Source organism: Micromesistius poutassou (genome assembly GCF_964030765.1).
Source record: "Micromesistius poutassou genome assembly, chromosome: 21".
Classification (NCBI taxonomy): domain Eukaryota; kingdom Metazoa; phylum Chordata; class Actinopteri; order Gadiformes; family Gadidae; genus Micromesistius; species Micromesistius poutassou.
In genome coordinates this window covers 9,062,028-9,077,594 of record NC_140291.1, presented here as the reverse complement: position 1 = coordinate 9,077,594, position 15,567 = coordinate 9,062,028, and the positions used below count along the sequence as shown (strand labels likewise).

General features: G+C 44.5%; 1 protein-coding gene across 1 annotated transcript in view; it reads left to right on the top strand.

Moving 5' to 3' along the window:
- Positions 1-15,567, top strand: part of LOC311366815 (protein shisa-8-like) — a gene marked incomplete at both ends in the record, with an annotated part of 33,076 nt that extends 17,509 nt beyond the window's left edge. The window contains 2 exons of the mRNA XM_084485586.1: positions 3,204-3,317; positions 15,014-15,567. Of these exons, the coding sequence (XP_084341712.1) occupies positions 3,204-3,317; positions 15,014-15,567 (668 nt within the window). The remainder of the gene's footprint in view (positions 1-3,203; positions 3,318-15,013) is intronic.

Genomic DNA, 15,567 nt, shown 5'->3' with positions numbered 1-15,567 from the left:
ATGCATACATACACACAGACACACACACACATGCACACATAAATGTGAGAAAAGTAAAACCATCTAAGCAAAGTAACAGTCATTGTTTGACAGAACTGCAAACCACTGTCCATTCACGACTAATTTTTGTCTCAAAACCTTTATCCCAGTTTAAAAATGTATTTGAAATATTTATAGAAGCGATTTGCATAACTGATTTGCATAACCGTGTTAGGGGTTGTGCAGTGTGTGTATTTTTCTGTGACATACAGAGTCTTGAAGCGAGATATATACACGCGCGTGTGCACACATACAAACACACATACACACGACATACATGCTTCTCCCATGGGAGAGAAGGATTTGAAGCCTGGTGTTGTAAATACTCTATCCCTCTCTCTGTCGCCTCTCTCTCTCCTTCTCCTTATGTGTCTTCATGTTCTGGGTCGCTGGGTCACACCAGACTTCTGATCTGATGCTCGTAGGCGTGCGCTTTGTCTCATTCTCTCTCACTTTGTAATAAATTCTATGACCCACGAGATGTCACAATACAGTATTTGTTTATATAGATTGTATATTTATAATATACAGACTAAATTGCATTTCCACTGAGAATAAAACAAATGTCATCCATTTTGTTTTGGCAGTCGGGAACTGGTTGAGCAGTCAGAAGCTGTTTGAATTGTTGGGCGCTGTAGCAGTGAACGCTCATATTGGTCGTTATGGGTAAAAAAAACGACCTGTTCTGTCTTTGAGGTTGGATAACACGCTCCACTAATATTAAGGCTATACTTGGGCATGAATGGTTTTTCCAAGATGGCCCGAGAGTGGAGCTTTATGTAGAGAAAGGCTGTAGGCAGGGTCCACTGAAAGCCCTGCTGTCTGTAGCTCACATGTCAGGAGGATATCAATAGATGTTAAAATCAAAGCTTGTTTCACAGATTAGACGGCAAAGTATTTGCTGGAAAAGCGGGACTCTACTTCATTCTCCTAGATCAAAGTGTTATCCGATAGACACAAGTCACACTGGAAGAAGAACACCCATTAAACAACGTCCCCTTGTCTTTCCTATTTGTTAACCACCATTACATTATATTTTACATTTTATACATTACATTATATAAGTTCTTGTCTACCAGTTCTCGTCTATAACTCGTCTGCTCTCTCAATTAGGCAACATTTCCAACCTTGTTTTTTTTTTTGGAAAAATGCCACAAAATGATTTGTCCTTAATATAACGTATTTCCAAATGAAAACAGTGTAATTCGCACAGAACAAATATTATTAAAATTAGCACAGAGCAAATTTCAGTGTCCCTCTCTTCCATTCAGTGTCTCTCTCTCTCCCTTTCAGTGTCCCTCTCTCCCTTCAGTGTCACTCTCTCCCTTTCAGTGTCGCTCTCTCCCTTTCTGTGTCCCATATCTCTCTCTCTTTCTCTCTCTGGTCTCCTCTCTCTCTCTCATCTCCTCTCTTCATCTCTCCCTCTCTTGTCCCCGCACTCTTCTTCTCTCTCCCTTTCAGTGTCACTCTCTCCCTTTCAGTGTCCCATCTCTCTCTCTCTCTCTCTCTCTCTCTCTCTCTCTCTCGCCCTCGCTCTCTCAATCTCCTCCCCTGTCTCTTCATCTGTGTCTTGGTGTGACAGCCTGTCCCCTGGTGTCTAAGCAGTCCCCAGGGGCCACAGAGCCCTCTGGTGGGGACACTGTGATACCGGCAGCAGAGGAGTGGTTCTCTGTTGGTGGCATAATTACCATCACATCACCAGTGTGCCAGAGGGCCCAGAAACAGGAAATGTTGCATGATTCATTGGGTAGCGTTCATCTGCTCTTTTCTGCATTAAGAGGGTCCGAGTGTCTGAGGTTTCACGTCATGGAGGAAGTGAAGTGAGGATGAGTTGCCACGGTGATACGCTCCGATTTGTCTTCGATCTAAACGTTGAATTTTTTCTCTGACTCATAATAGTCTCTATTTAGGTGAAAAAATAAAAAATAAAATGACAGGATGCAAATGCAAAGGATTTTTACCTTTGAATATCTGTCTTTTGCTTCAGAGTATTTAAACATAAACAACACACCATACACAGAACAGGAACAACACATTTGAAATACTCGTGATGAGCTTGTAGCAAGTAGCTAGCTTGTTGTGTGTTGGTGAATGCTATTGCTATAATGCTAGTGTGGGTGTACACATCTGTGTCCGTATGTGTTGGCATGTTGGATGCTTTGGTTGGAACACACCTGCTCTGAACATGTGTCCTTGTCTGGCATGAGGGATTTCGAAGACGGTGAGGAGTTTTGAGTCTGTGGACCATAGCAGGGACACACAGCATTTAGGGATGGATTCTAGGATTTCTGTGATGATGGTGGTGGTGTTGAGGATGATGATGAAGCTCGTGCAGTGAAATTAAGCGATCAAAGGGGAAATTCAGAGATTAATAGCGAGCATGTGGAGGAAAAGAAGTGACGAACATTAAACCGACACTAACCGTCTTTTTCCTCATAACCCACTAATCTGACATATGTAGGGGTCACCGGATTACTGACTCCACAGACACGCACGCACACACACACGTGCACTAACACATACTCCTTAACGTATAAAATCACCGGTGTGCTGTAAAGCATGGTTTCAGGGGATTAGCAGAGAAGATAGTTCATTTATAATCTTGTAGATTGTGTGTGTGTGTGTGTGTGTAACACCACTAACACCATTTGACGTTATTCCTCCTCTCTTCTCTCAGCATCTTTCTTTTTCACTTTCAACACCAGTGCCTGTTGAGATCTTCCCCCTGCTATCATGGCTCTCTTCCTCATCCTCACTCTCTCTCCCTCTTTCTCCCTCATTATCACTCTGTTTCTCTCTTTTGCTCCTTCTCTCATTCTGTTTTTCTCTCGGCTTGTTCATCTCCATTACTTTATTTTTGTCTCTCATTTTCTTCCTTGTTTCTCTCTCGTTCTTTCTTTTAGACTTGCCGTTAGGTCTTTCTCCTCTATCACCTGTCTTCAATACTTCAATACTACTTTTCTTTCTTTGTATGCTTTGTGCGGTGCTGCTGATTGTTATTCAGGAGTTGTGCACAGATATCTCCTTTGAAAAAAAAAGATGCTCGCTCTCTTATTTAACATAAAGTGTTGATGAAAGGTTTAATGATTTAACAGTTTGATCATATACATGGACCTAACCAGACCTGACTTTGTCTCTCTCTCTCTCTCTCTCTCTCTCTCTAGAGCAGTACCATCTCAACAACTCTGCCTATGGTCCATTTGGACCAGCTCTTCCCCACCCCCACAGTAACCACAGTCTGGCGCGACTTAACAAATACACCTCACTGAAGGCCGTGGGTAAGTACACACACACACACACACACACACACACACACACACACACACACATTCTTATTTTTCATGAAGTATTATTATTTTATTTGTTTTTTACTACTAATAATTACTATGATTATTACTGTTGTAATTAATTACTGTATATTTTATACATATTACTTGCAAAATTATGACAAACAAAATAGGTCCACATTGATATTTACAGTGCCATACATGCTTCACTTTTATATTTGTTAAGCAGTCTTTGTACCGTGTTACACATTTTAATTTCTTCATCTAAGGCATTCCACATGTTTAATCCTTTTACAGATATACATCTTTGTTTGACATCTGTTCTTATCTTTATCTTTGTGAACATGCACATTCCCCTTAGTTCATACTTGCTCTGTCTAATCTGATACAACTTCTGGATACAGTCTGGAACTGTCCTGTTTTTGACTTTATACATTATTTGCATTGTTTTGAACTCCACTAACTCTCTAAATTTAAGTGCGTTAGAGTTTATAAATAATGTATTGGTTGGTTCAAGATATTCTGCTCTGTTAATGATTCTGATTGCCCTCTTTTGTAGAATAAAAATAGGGTTTGTAACTGTTTTGTATGTGTTTCCCCATATTTCCACACAGTATGTTATGTATGGTAATATTAAGGAACAGTACAACATGTGTAATGATTTTGAATTGAGTACATCTTTCGTTTTTTATAGTATTGCGGTGGACATAGAAACTTTTCTTTTCACTTGTTTAATATGTGGTTTCCAGCATAATTTGTGGTCTATGATCACTCCTAAGAATTAGTTTTCATAGACTCTTTCAATTTCAACATTGTCTATCATGATTTTTATTTCATGTTTGATTTTTTTGTATCCAAATATAATGAATTTAGTTTTCTGTAAGTTTAGAGACAACTTATTAATGTCAAACCATTGTTTTAGGATTTTCAGTTCTTTCTCCACTGTATCCAAAAGCTGCCACAGATCACTACCAGAACAAAATAAATTTGTATCATCCGCAAACAACACATATTTCAACAATTTAGACACATTACAGATTTCATTTATGTACAATAAGAATAGTTTGGGCCCGAGTACTGAACCTTGTGGTACCCCACATGTTACTTTCATTAAATCAGTCATTTTGTATTTGAACGTACTGCTCTCTGTTGTGAAGATAGTTACCAAGCCATGTATGTGCTACTCCTCTAATGCCATATCAGTTAAGGGATGTGGCAAGATATCTGTGTTTATGAGAGGCCGTATGGGACATTATTCAGAATTAGCATGGCTGTTGATGATAAACGAAGAGAAGTTGATTCATCAGCCTCTAGTAAAGAGGGTAGGCAAATTAACTTTGTGCATCAGGGGGAAAAGGCTAGACCACTTAGAGGCAGGCACAGAGCCGGGCAGCTAAGTAATGGAGGAGCCTGGGAAATGAAGGCGGATCTTATTCAGCAGATTGTTGTGCCTCCACACATTGTTAGCACTAGGCTAAGACCGGATATGCTATTGTGGTCAGACTTGGAGAAGATTGTTTATTTCATTGAACTTACAGTTCCTTGGGAACAGAGTTGAAGAAGCCAATGAGCTTATGAAAGCGAAGTATGCTGAAATGGCTGGAGAGGCAGTACAGCGAGGCTGGAGTACGCGGCTAAGGCCTATTGAAATCGGCACTCGGGGGTTCGTGGCTAGATCTGCTACTAGCTTGCTGTCTGAACTGGGCATTTGTGGACGAAGTCTGAGGCAGGGGGTTAGTAACATGTCCTTGGCAGCAGAACGAGCAAGTGAATGGCTGTGGGTAAAGAGAAAACATACTTCCTGGGGTGCAAGCTAAGGTAAGCCAGCTGACTAATGTGCTAACGTGTTTGTTTGATCAGGGTTAGGGGTATGGCTAGGGGTATGATGCAGTAAAGAGAGTATTTAGATGCATTAAATGTGGCAATGTGGTGGCAGCATAGAGGGGGGTGACTCCAGGACGCTGGTTTCATTGTTAAGCCCTCAGGAGGTGTCGTGGGCTTAACTTAACGAAACATTGGTGAAAGAGGGTGCCCACTTTATAACCCCAATGAAATGCTGCATACTGCATACTGCTGTTAGTTGGGCCATTTGTCTTTTGTTTTTCACCATTGGTTGGTATCTTAGTGGCCAGCGTGCTTATAAGGTTGGTTTGGGCAGGGGCTTCTGAATATGTGTTTTCCTTAGATTTTGGCACAAGGGATTATAACATCTGATCCTGTGTATTAATGAAAAGAAACGCATACATATATGAAACAAAACTTATTCACATACTATACTGAAAACCTTGCACACATACAAGTGAAAAGCTTTTACATACACAACTGAAACACTCTCACACAAACAACTGAAAAATTATACGCTCACATACACAACTGAAAAGCTTGCATAAAAACTAGTGAAACCTTCCTGAAATGCTTTCACACATACTAGTAAAATGTTTTCATATACTCAGCTGAAAAATGTCCTCTCACACACACATATGTAACCATTCACATACTATACTGAAAACCTCACACATACACAAGTGAAAGCTCTTACATGCACAACTGAAAAACCTTCACTCAAACAACTGAAAAGCTCTCGTAACAACTAGTGGAACCTTTTACATAGACTACTGATATGCTTTCACACGTAGCCTACTATTAAAATGTGCTCATATACAAAGCTGAAAAATTCTCTCTCACATACACATATGAAACCATTCACATACCATACTGAAAACCTGAAAACCTACTATACTGAAAGTTTTTCACTCATATGTGTGTGATGATTTCAGTGAAAATGGAAGGCGTTTGAAGAGGAAGGCATTTCAGTTGAACAGGAAGGCATTTCAGTTGAACAGGAAGGCATTTCAGTTGAATAGGAAGGTGTTTCAGTTGAATAGGAAGGCGTTTCAGTTGAACAGGAACACGTTTCAGTTGAACAGGAAAGTGGCTGGAAAATCACTGATGTCTGCTCAACAGCCTACAGGTAGCCTAACCTAAGCAGCTGCATGAGAACTAAGCAGCTGCATGAAGAGATTGGGTACTAGTGTACTGAAGTATGTTGGTCACAAGGCTGTTCAGTTGTTGATTTGACAATACTGCATATCTTAATGGATCAACTAACCCAGAGTTTGCCTGTGTCAGTAGAGGGTTCTACGACTAATGCCAAAGCATGATGCAATTCTCTGCTATGTCATGCCAATAGACACAGTGCGAAATCTGTTCGGTGGCTATGGTGTATCAGGGCCGACCTGGATGGCCGGTTAAGGTTGTTGGGGGTATCAGATGGTTGGTCACATCAGTGGATATCTGTCTGGCCTTATGTCCCTGCAGTAAGTTGCGAAAGCATCTATACAATGATCCAAGTAGGTTACTCACATCCAGGGTTCTAAATTAACTTTTTTGATTACCAGCCAATTTGTTCAATACCTGTTGTGCAACATAGCCAACCTTATGGCACTGTAGGCTATTCAGTTGCCGTGAGCCTATAATTCGCACCCCGACAATATATCATCATAGGCCAGAGGCCTTTCCACAGGATAATCTGATGCAACCTGTGCAGGTAATTAAAAACTAATTGGTAGCTGATGGAAATAAACGCAGGTCTCTTGGATAAAACACCCCAGGCTACATTAAAGCAATCTGCATGTCCAGAGAAAGATTCACACACGGGTCTTGTATGGCTGGCTTCTGGTGTGTTAGCTCGTTTATAGATTTACATATTTATTGTTTTAATTATATACATGAATTAGTCTAACGAAAAAAAATGCATAGCCTACCCAGGCAGGCACACAGTGCATGCAATGGCACAGTTGACCATTACTATTCCATAGCCGTGTAAAGTTAGAGTCAGCCAAGTCATCTGTTCTGTCATCTGTTCTGTGTTCTGGCATGACACTTATTTGTCTTCTCATTAAAGGCACTAACCTGCAGGATAGGAAGCGCATCTACAATTAGTGACTGGCCAGGGCGAGACGCGTGGTGGAGAATGCCTTTGGTATATTGGCTGCGCGCTTCCGAATTTTTGGCCATCCGATTGACTGCCAACCTGAAAAGGCGGTGAAGATTGTGAAGGCGTGCGTGGCTCTCCACAACTTCCTGGCATCCACCGAACGAGCCAGATACATGCCCGCCACCTTTGTGGATACGACCGCTGACACCGGAGAGGTCCAGCCTGGAGAGTGGAGGCAGCATGTTGCGGGGGACCGGAATATGGTCGACGGACCACAGTGTTCGGTCGGCAGAGCCAGACCATCTCAGAGAGCGGCACTTGTCAGGGAGCAGCTGGCTGATTATTTTTTGTCAGATGCTGGCGTGTTTCCCAACCAGTACAATGTGCTATGATTGGGTATGCGCACTGACCAATAAATGCATATACATTGGTCACTTGGAAGCATGACTTTTGATTTATTAGTTATCACATTACACATGTTAACTAATTTGGTTTACATCAAACTCATTAATTCATATCCATATAAAATGTTTATACAACGAGCTACTGCCCTGATAGATTAATTAATTATTTAAGTGTATTTAAGTGTAGGCCTATAGACAAAGCTATAGTGCATAATGTCCACAGAAATTATATAGTAGGAAACATTATTAGAGAAAAGGGGTTTATTTATCAATTAGGCCTACAGCAACTTGACCCACCATACACGCACGCAGTAGGCTATAAAACAAATTTTAAATGGTGTCAGTGGGCTATTTCATTATATCTAATTCACTAAGAGGCTACTGAACTTATGTTTCACACAGAACATGAACACAAAACATTACATAACAAATTCCAATAGGATAACACTAACAAATAATTCCAGTAACAGAAGCAATATAGGGTGAAGTATAGATCATTAAAATTGCTCATAATCCCGCATCAGCTGTTTGATGTCGCGCATCAAAATAGCACTTTGCCGCTGTGGAAGGGTTCGCATAAACTGGCACAGGTAATTGGTAAAGGTGACGTGAATGTCATTCCTATCACGTTCCCTCATCCTCTCTCTCTCCCTCTCCTTCTCTCTCTCCCTCTCTTCCACCCTTTCTCTCTCCCTTTCACTCTCCCTTTCTCTCGCCTTCTCCATCTCCTCTCTATCCTGCCGAATTTCCTGCAGCCTATCGAGGAGGGCAGTCTCGCATGGATCCATATTCGGCCTGACGCTTTTTCGTTTTCTTTTACCACCACGGGAGGCTGATGATGTCGGGGTAGGGGGATGAGATGGTGGGGTAACTGACTGAGGAACGGTCAAAGCCACTGCAGTCGGGGTGGTGGGAGGGTGGGGTGGAAGAAGGGAAGAGGTAGAGGTAGAAGCCATCAGAGTGGTGGTAGGGTCAGATAGTGGGGAAGAGGTAGCAGAAGCCACTCGTGTCGGAGTGGTGGGAGGGTGAGATGTGGAAGAGGTAGAGGTTAGAGGGTCAGATAGAAGTTGAAATTGAGATAGGGATGAGGCGGGGTTGGGGGTAGATGGAGGTGCCTGATCTGCCTGCACATTAGGCCTAGGCCTTTCCTCCTCCTCCTCCTCATCATCATCATCGTCTCCCTCGCCTGCCTACAGAAAGACACCTGTTTTCAAATGTCCTGACCAAGTAAATAGCCTACCATTACAAAATACATTGAAAACATAGTCTCTCTCTCTCTCTCTTTCTCTCTCTCTCTCTCGCTACTCGCAACACACACACACACACACACACATGTTGATTATGCCTACATACCGGAAAATTTGAGTCGGTCCTCCTGTGCCTTATGAACTCGCTCAACCAGCTAGGTCAAGATTTTGGGGTAGTCGAACGTTACTGCACCTGCACCACTTCTGCACGCTACCTTCCACTTTTTATGCGCTCTAGCATATTTGTCCCGGACAGCTTTCCAGTCCGTTTTTACCTGTTTAACAGTTTTTCCCATTGCTCTTGCAACCTCCCTCCATGCATTCTCCAAAGCATTCCTGTTGGAGTGCAATTGTGCCGAACTATCGTATAAATGCTGATAAAAACGTATTTGCTTGCACAATTTCTCCTCTTCGCCCGCCATTTTATTCAAATATTCTACTGTAAATATAACATAGTTGAAATACCACCGCCCCCACCGACAACGCATAGTATTGCACGGATTGGCGTGTCGCGTATCAAAAATTGGGGCGACACGTTTTGCTACCCATCGCCGCATAATGGTGGCCGAAGCGTAGCGATGCGTAGCCTTGTGGACGCGTATGCGTACCAATGCGTTGACTATGTAAGGGCCCTAACACTATTTTTAGCTACTGGGGGACCATAGGCAGGCTAGGGGAACTCATATTAATGTTAGAAAACCTCATAAAGTGAAAATTTCATGCCATGGGACCTTTAGTTCAGTTGGAGCAAAAACACAGGCATGTAGTTTTAGTTGTCCACCAATTTATACATAATTTAAACATAATTTAATCCCTGTGAATCAATTAATTAATCACCCAGTACTTTACACATAATACTACTTGTAAGTCTCATAAAGACCCCGTAGACTCCACATAACCAGTAAAGTGCTTAGTGCAATAAATAAATTAATAGATAGATACATCTGCTGGGGGTGGGGTTGTTGTGTGTTTTGCAGCAATGCAGAGTCCAGGTCACAGTTATGGAGGTGTATGGGAGGCTATTATGTCACAGAGGGGTGTCCAATGGGGAGTGGGGGGGCAGACTGTCCATTTAGCAGCCTGACTGCATGGGGGTATAGACTGTTGGTCAGCCTGCTAGTTTTGGCCCTGATGGACCTATATCTTCTCCCAGAGGGCATTGGTTGAAAAAGGTGGTGTGCTGGATGTAGACTGTCCAGGAGGATGTTTTTCACATACAGCGGGAGGTGTACACAGTCGCGATGTCTGGAAGGATGACCCCAATGATCTTCCCTGCAGCTCTAACCACTCTGTGTATGTCCTCCTTCCTATAGTATACCATAGGTCAGCACACTCTCCACTGCACAGTGGTAGAAGTTGACCATGAGTCTCTGGGGCAGTCTCGACCATCTCAGCTTCCTGAGGAAGTAGAGGCATTGTTGGGCCTTCGCTGTGGCAGAGGCGATGTTTCTCCCCCATGACAGGTCCTCCGACACAGTCACACCTAAGAACTTAAAACTAGAGGCCCTCTCCACCACCTCATTCCCAATGAGGAGTGGGGAGTGGCTCAGTTGTCCAGTCTTACGGAAATCCACAATTACTTCCTTGGTTTTTGTGTTGAGGGCCAGGTTGTTGCTGCTGCACCATGCTGCCTGCAGTTGGACTTCTTGCCTATATGCAGTCTCATCATTCCCGGTGATGAGGCCAAGCACTGTTGTGTCGTCTGCAAATTTTATTACATGGGTGGATGGGGAGGAAGAGCTGCAGTCATATGTAAAAAGTGTGTAGAGAAGTGGGCTAAGCACACAACCCTGGGGTGCCCCGGTGTTGATGGTCAAAGTGGAGGACGTGTGCTTGCCTACCCTTACATATTGTGTGCGGTTTGTTAGAAAGTCCAGTATCCAGTTGCATAATGTGGTGCTGAGTCCAAGACCATGTAGTTTGTTACAGAGTTTGTTTGGAAATATTGTGTTGAATGCTGAGCTAAAATCAACAAAGAGAAGCCTTGCAGTATGTGCTCCTGTGCTAGGTGTTCTAGCAGGGTGTGTAAAACGATAGCAATGGCATCCTCTGTTGACCAGTTCTTCCTATATGCAAACTGGTATTGATCTAGTGAGGGCGGTATGGCAGCTTTTATGTGTGTGATGACCAGTCTCTCAAAACATTTTGCAGTGATGGGGGTGAGTGCCACTGGCCTGTAGTCATTCAGGCCTGTGACCTTAGACTGCTTGGGGACTGGAACTATTGTGGCTGATTTAAAGCATGCAGGGAGCCATGAAGTCGCCAGAGACAGGTTGAAGATGGTAGTGAAGACCGGTGTTAGCTCGGCTGCACAGTCTTTGAGTACCCGTCCCTGTACTCCATCTGGTCCCGCTGCTTTCCTGGGGTTGATGTTGCACAGGCAGAGTCTAACATCATGGGTGCACAGGACTAGGGCGGCGTCAGTAGGGAAGAGAGGGGGCAGCACAGAGTCTTTGTTATCTCTGTCAAAGCGGGCATAAAATATGTTTAATTCCTCAGCTAAGCTGGCACAGCTGTTGACAGGGGGAGATGAAACTCCCTTGTAGTCTGTAATTGCCCTAATACCCTCCCACACCTGCCGGGGGTTTGAGGAGTTGTGGAAGTGTGCCTCAATGCGGTTCTTGTATTCTAGTTTGGCAGAACTGATGCCCCTTCTAAGAGCTGCCCTGGTTGCCCTGTATGCCTCAGTGTCCCCTGATCTATATGCTATATCCCTGGCGTTAGTGATTTTAGCTTTGCTGTCATCCAAGGTTTTTGGTTTGGAGCGACACGGACCTCCTTCGAAGATGTGACAGTATCCACACAGAAGTTGATGTAATCCAAAACCGAGACGGTGAATTCATCCAGAGAACTCTGTGTCAGCGCCTCCTGGCCTCTGAAGACGTCCCAGTCAGTGGAATCAAAGCAATCCTGGAGTCTGGGGATTGCATCCTCAGGCCATGTCCTAACAGACCTAACTACGGGCCTAGTGGATCTGGCATTCAGGGTATAGCAGGGGTGTAGGAGGAGTGAAACATGGTCGGAGAGACCCAGGTGGGGATACGCCTGAGCTCTGTATGCGTGTGCTATGTTGGTATAAACCTGATCGAGTATATTGTTCCCTCTGGTTGTACATTTCACATTACGATGGAACGTGTGAAGTACAGTTTTAAAGTTGGCATGATTGAAATCCCCCACCACAATAAAGGTACTTTCGGGGTGTGCAACCAGACATTTGTGTATACAGTCATGAAGTTGTGTTAGTGCTAGCTTAGCATTGGCGTCAGGCGGAATGTAAACAGTGCAGATGTAAACAACACTGAATTCACGTGGTATGTAAAATGGTCTGCATTTAAGCAGTAGGAGTTCCATGTCAGGGCAGCAAAGTTGTTACAGTGGTGTTTGTGCAGCAAGAGTCGTTGATGTAAATGCACAGACCTCCACCGGTCTTCTTACCCGAGTCTGCTGTCCTGTCAGCTCGGTAGTTAGTGCAGCCAGCTAGCTCGGTAGCCACCACTGGAGTCGTGCTGTCCAACCATGTTTCCGTGAAGATCAAGCTGTTACAGTTGTCCATGTGTTTCTGTGTCGACAGTCGGATTTCATCCATCTTGTTCCGGATTGAGCAGGCATTCGATAGGAAGATGGTGGGAAGCGGTGTTTTGAATGGATTGGCCTTTAGCCTGGACCACACTCCCCCGCGCTTGCCTCTCTTCTGTCGGTGCTCACAGCGTCTCCTCCTCCGTCTCGCAGCCTCGGTAGTCCCGGGTGTTGATCTGGCGATCTTGGGGGGATGAATATATCCACTGGAAGATGGTGTACTGCTCCATTATTAAGTTCTAATAGTTTGTGGCGGTTGTATGTATGTATCTCCAGTTACTGAAATGTATCTACAGTTACAGAAAACTGCGTGCAATAATACAAAGTGCTACCAAGACAACAAAAAACGTATGCCCACTGTGAGAGCTCCTAGCCGCTGCGACTCTGCGCGCCGCCATGACACCTGTCACATGACCAGCTTAACATATTTAGTAAGACATTTGACAAGGAGGCAGCTTTCCCTCTGGAATATGCAACTCATAGGGCTGGCCAAATTATTAATAATCATCTGATGATCAGTTGATCAGTGATCGAGCAAACAAAATAATGTAATCTTTAGAATCAGGCTTTTTGTCTATGATATCATGTAGGGTTACCGTGTGGACACCAGTAGCACTCCACTCATTGGTCAGAGTACGACTCGGTCACGGCAGGGGTCCAATGTTCCCAAGACACACAGCTTCCATCCTATGAGGCGAAAGTAGCTCAGGAGGTAGAGTGGGTTGACTGGTAACGCACACACTCAGTGTTACCTCCTTTGATATTCTTAAACTTGTGGGTATGATGAGCCTCAGCCCACACACATACGCACAAATACAACCTTTCCATTCTCAAACCTGTGGGTGAGATGAGGGTGTCATTTTTATTATGGTGTGACACACAAGGTGTGATGCTGAGTGTGAGTGGCGTGGTGACCTTCAGGAGAAGGTTCAGGGTGCAGGAGCTGTCATGGTGGGCGCTTCCCTACAGCGAGTGAAAGGTGACATTAAAGAAGCTGCCCTAAGATGCTCGAGTCTGGAGCCCTGCAGAGCCTGCCTCTCTCTCTTTATCTCTCTCTGAGTTGAAATGAGGAGAACCCCAGCAGAGGCTTAATGAAGTCCACTTGTATCTCATTATCTCACCTGTTATTTGTCACCTGTTTACCTGGGCAAGGCTTAAGTGTTTTGGATATATATATATAGATAGATAGATGGATGTCATGCACAGCCCTTTGAAAAACAACTGTGACATACTGGACTGGTACAGCAGACACTTTGGGCCAGACGGAGAGAGCTATTTTGTGTGTTTGTGTGCTGCTGGACAGCTGTTTGTGTATCTCGACACGGTTCTCGACATAACCCTAAAAATGCCAAGCATGTGACTTAGCATAGCATCGTTCTTCATGTTTTTTAATGATTGTCTTTTAATGTGATTGCTTCCTTTGTCAGCACTATGAACCTGCTTTTCAAGGGTGCCAACGTGCATTGCCTTCCCCTGTATTAGCCACCCTTTTCCAAACACACCAAACTCATCTATAACACTGAAACCATGCACATTTTCCCACAAGAACCTTCACCTTTAAGGAGTCACCTGAATCACTGGCCATCATGTTAGATCGCCTTCAAACCTCCACCCCCATCTTCTCGTCTCTGCTCCTACCCCTTGATCTTTACTGTCATCACAGTGGTATAATAAACACCTCCTCTCCTAGCATGAGCAGCTTCTAGCTGTAAACAACCCAAAGATATAGACAGAGACAATGTTGTACAACTATGAAATAAGCACACTTGGTTGATTTTTATGGGAAAAAGCTTTTCTTTCCCAAAAGTACAAGCGCGCCAGTGTGCATACACTCATTGAAGCAACCACCCACAGCTATTCACGTGGAGATGAATCAGCTCATTTCTTTTTTTCGCCCTGATCTGCAACAGGCGAGTGCAGATTTAATTTAGCAGAAAAACAACCCAATGTCCCATAATGAGGGTCATATCAGGTTACCATCAGACAAATAGAAAAACAACCTTTTAATAACAAGCCAATTGTAGCTTTTGCTTTTTCGTGATTGGCCTATTTGGTATTTGTTGTTTGATATAAATGTTTATGACCTACATACCATTCAATTAAACTGTTTTAATGATGTATTTGACATTCTTCTTTTCCATTTTCACTATTTCTCTCATTCTTGTTTGCCGTTTAGGGTTTCTTGCAAACGATGTCTCTTTTAATTTTTACATTCCTTATTAAATGACTTCACACTCTATCCTTTTACATTCTGGTCTGCTTTCTCTCACCCCCCTCTCCTTTCTATTCCCCCCTCTTTCTCTCCCCCACTCTCCCTCTCCTCTCTGTCTCCCTATCTCTCCCACACTATCCCTCTCCTTTCTATTTCTCCCTCTCCTCTTCTCTTTTCTTTCTCTCTCCCTCTTTTTCTCCCCCACACTCCCTCTCCTTTCTCTCCCTCTCTCTCTCCCCCTCTATCCCTCTCCTTTCTATTTCTCCCTCTCCTCTCCCCCACTCTACCTCTCCTCCCTCCCTCCCTCCCAGCGGATACGGCGACGGGCCACTACTACAGGAGCTACCCACTGATGGACTTCTCTCAGTACCAGTCTTCAGCCCCGCCCCCTGCCGCGCCACCACGCAACACAGAGAAGTCCTTCCTCCACCCAGTCCCGCCCGGCCAGCACCCCCCCCACGCCCCGCTCTCCATCTCCATCCCGCCTGATCACCTGGAGCATGCCCACCTTCCCAAGGCCACCTCCCACCCCACCTCCATCTCCAGCTCGGCCTTCAGAGCCTGGGAGCCGCACAGCCGGCAGGTCCAGAGGCAGACATCTGCGCCCGGCCGCAGCTCCATCCCCTGCAGTGGTGTGTACCCCTCCTCCCGCAGGCAGGCCTACTCCACCAGGAGGCAGCGGAGCATAGAGAACCTGCCCGATCTGTTCACCCAGCCCTACGCCGGGGCCTACAGGGGGGGCCCGGCGGGGGGCCACGGTCAGCTGCAGGAGTACCAGGGGTCTGCTCAGCCCCCTTACTACCACCCCCACCACACCCAGCACAAGAGCTGCTCCACCCACAGCAAGACGGAGGTGACTGTGTGA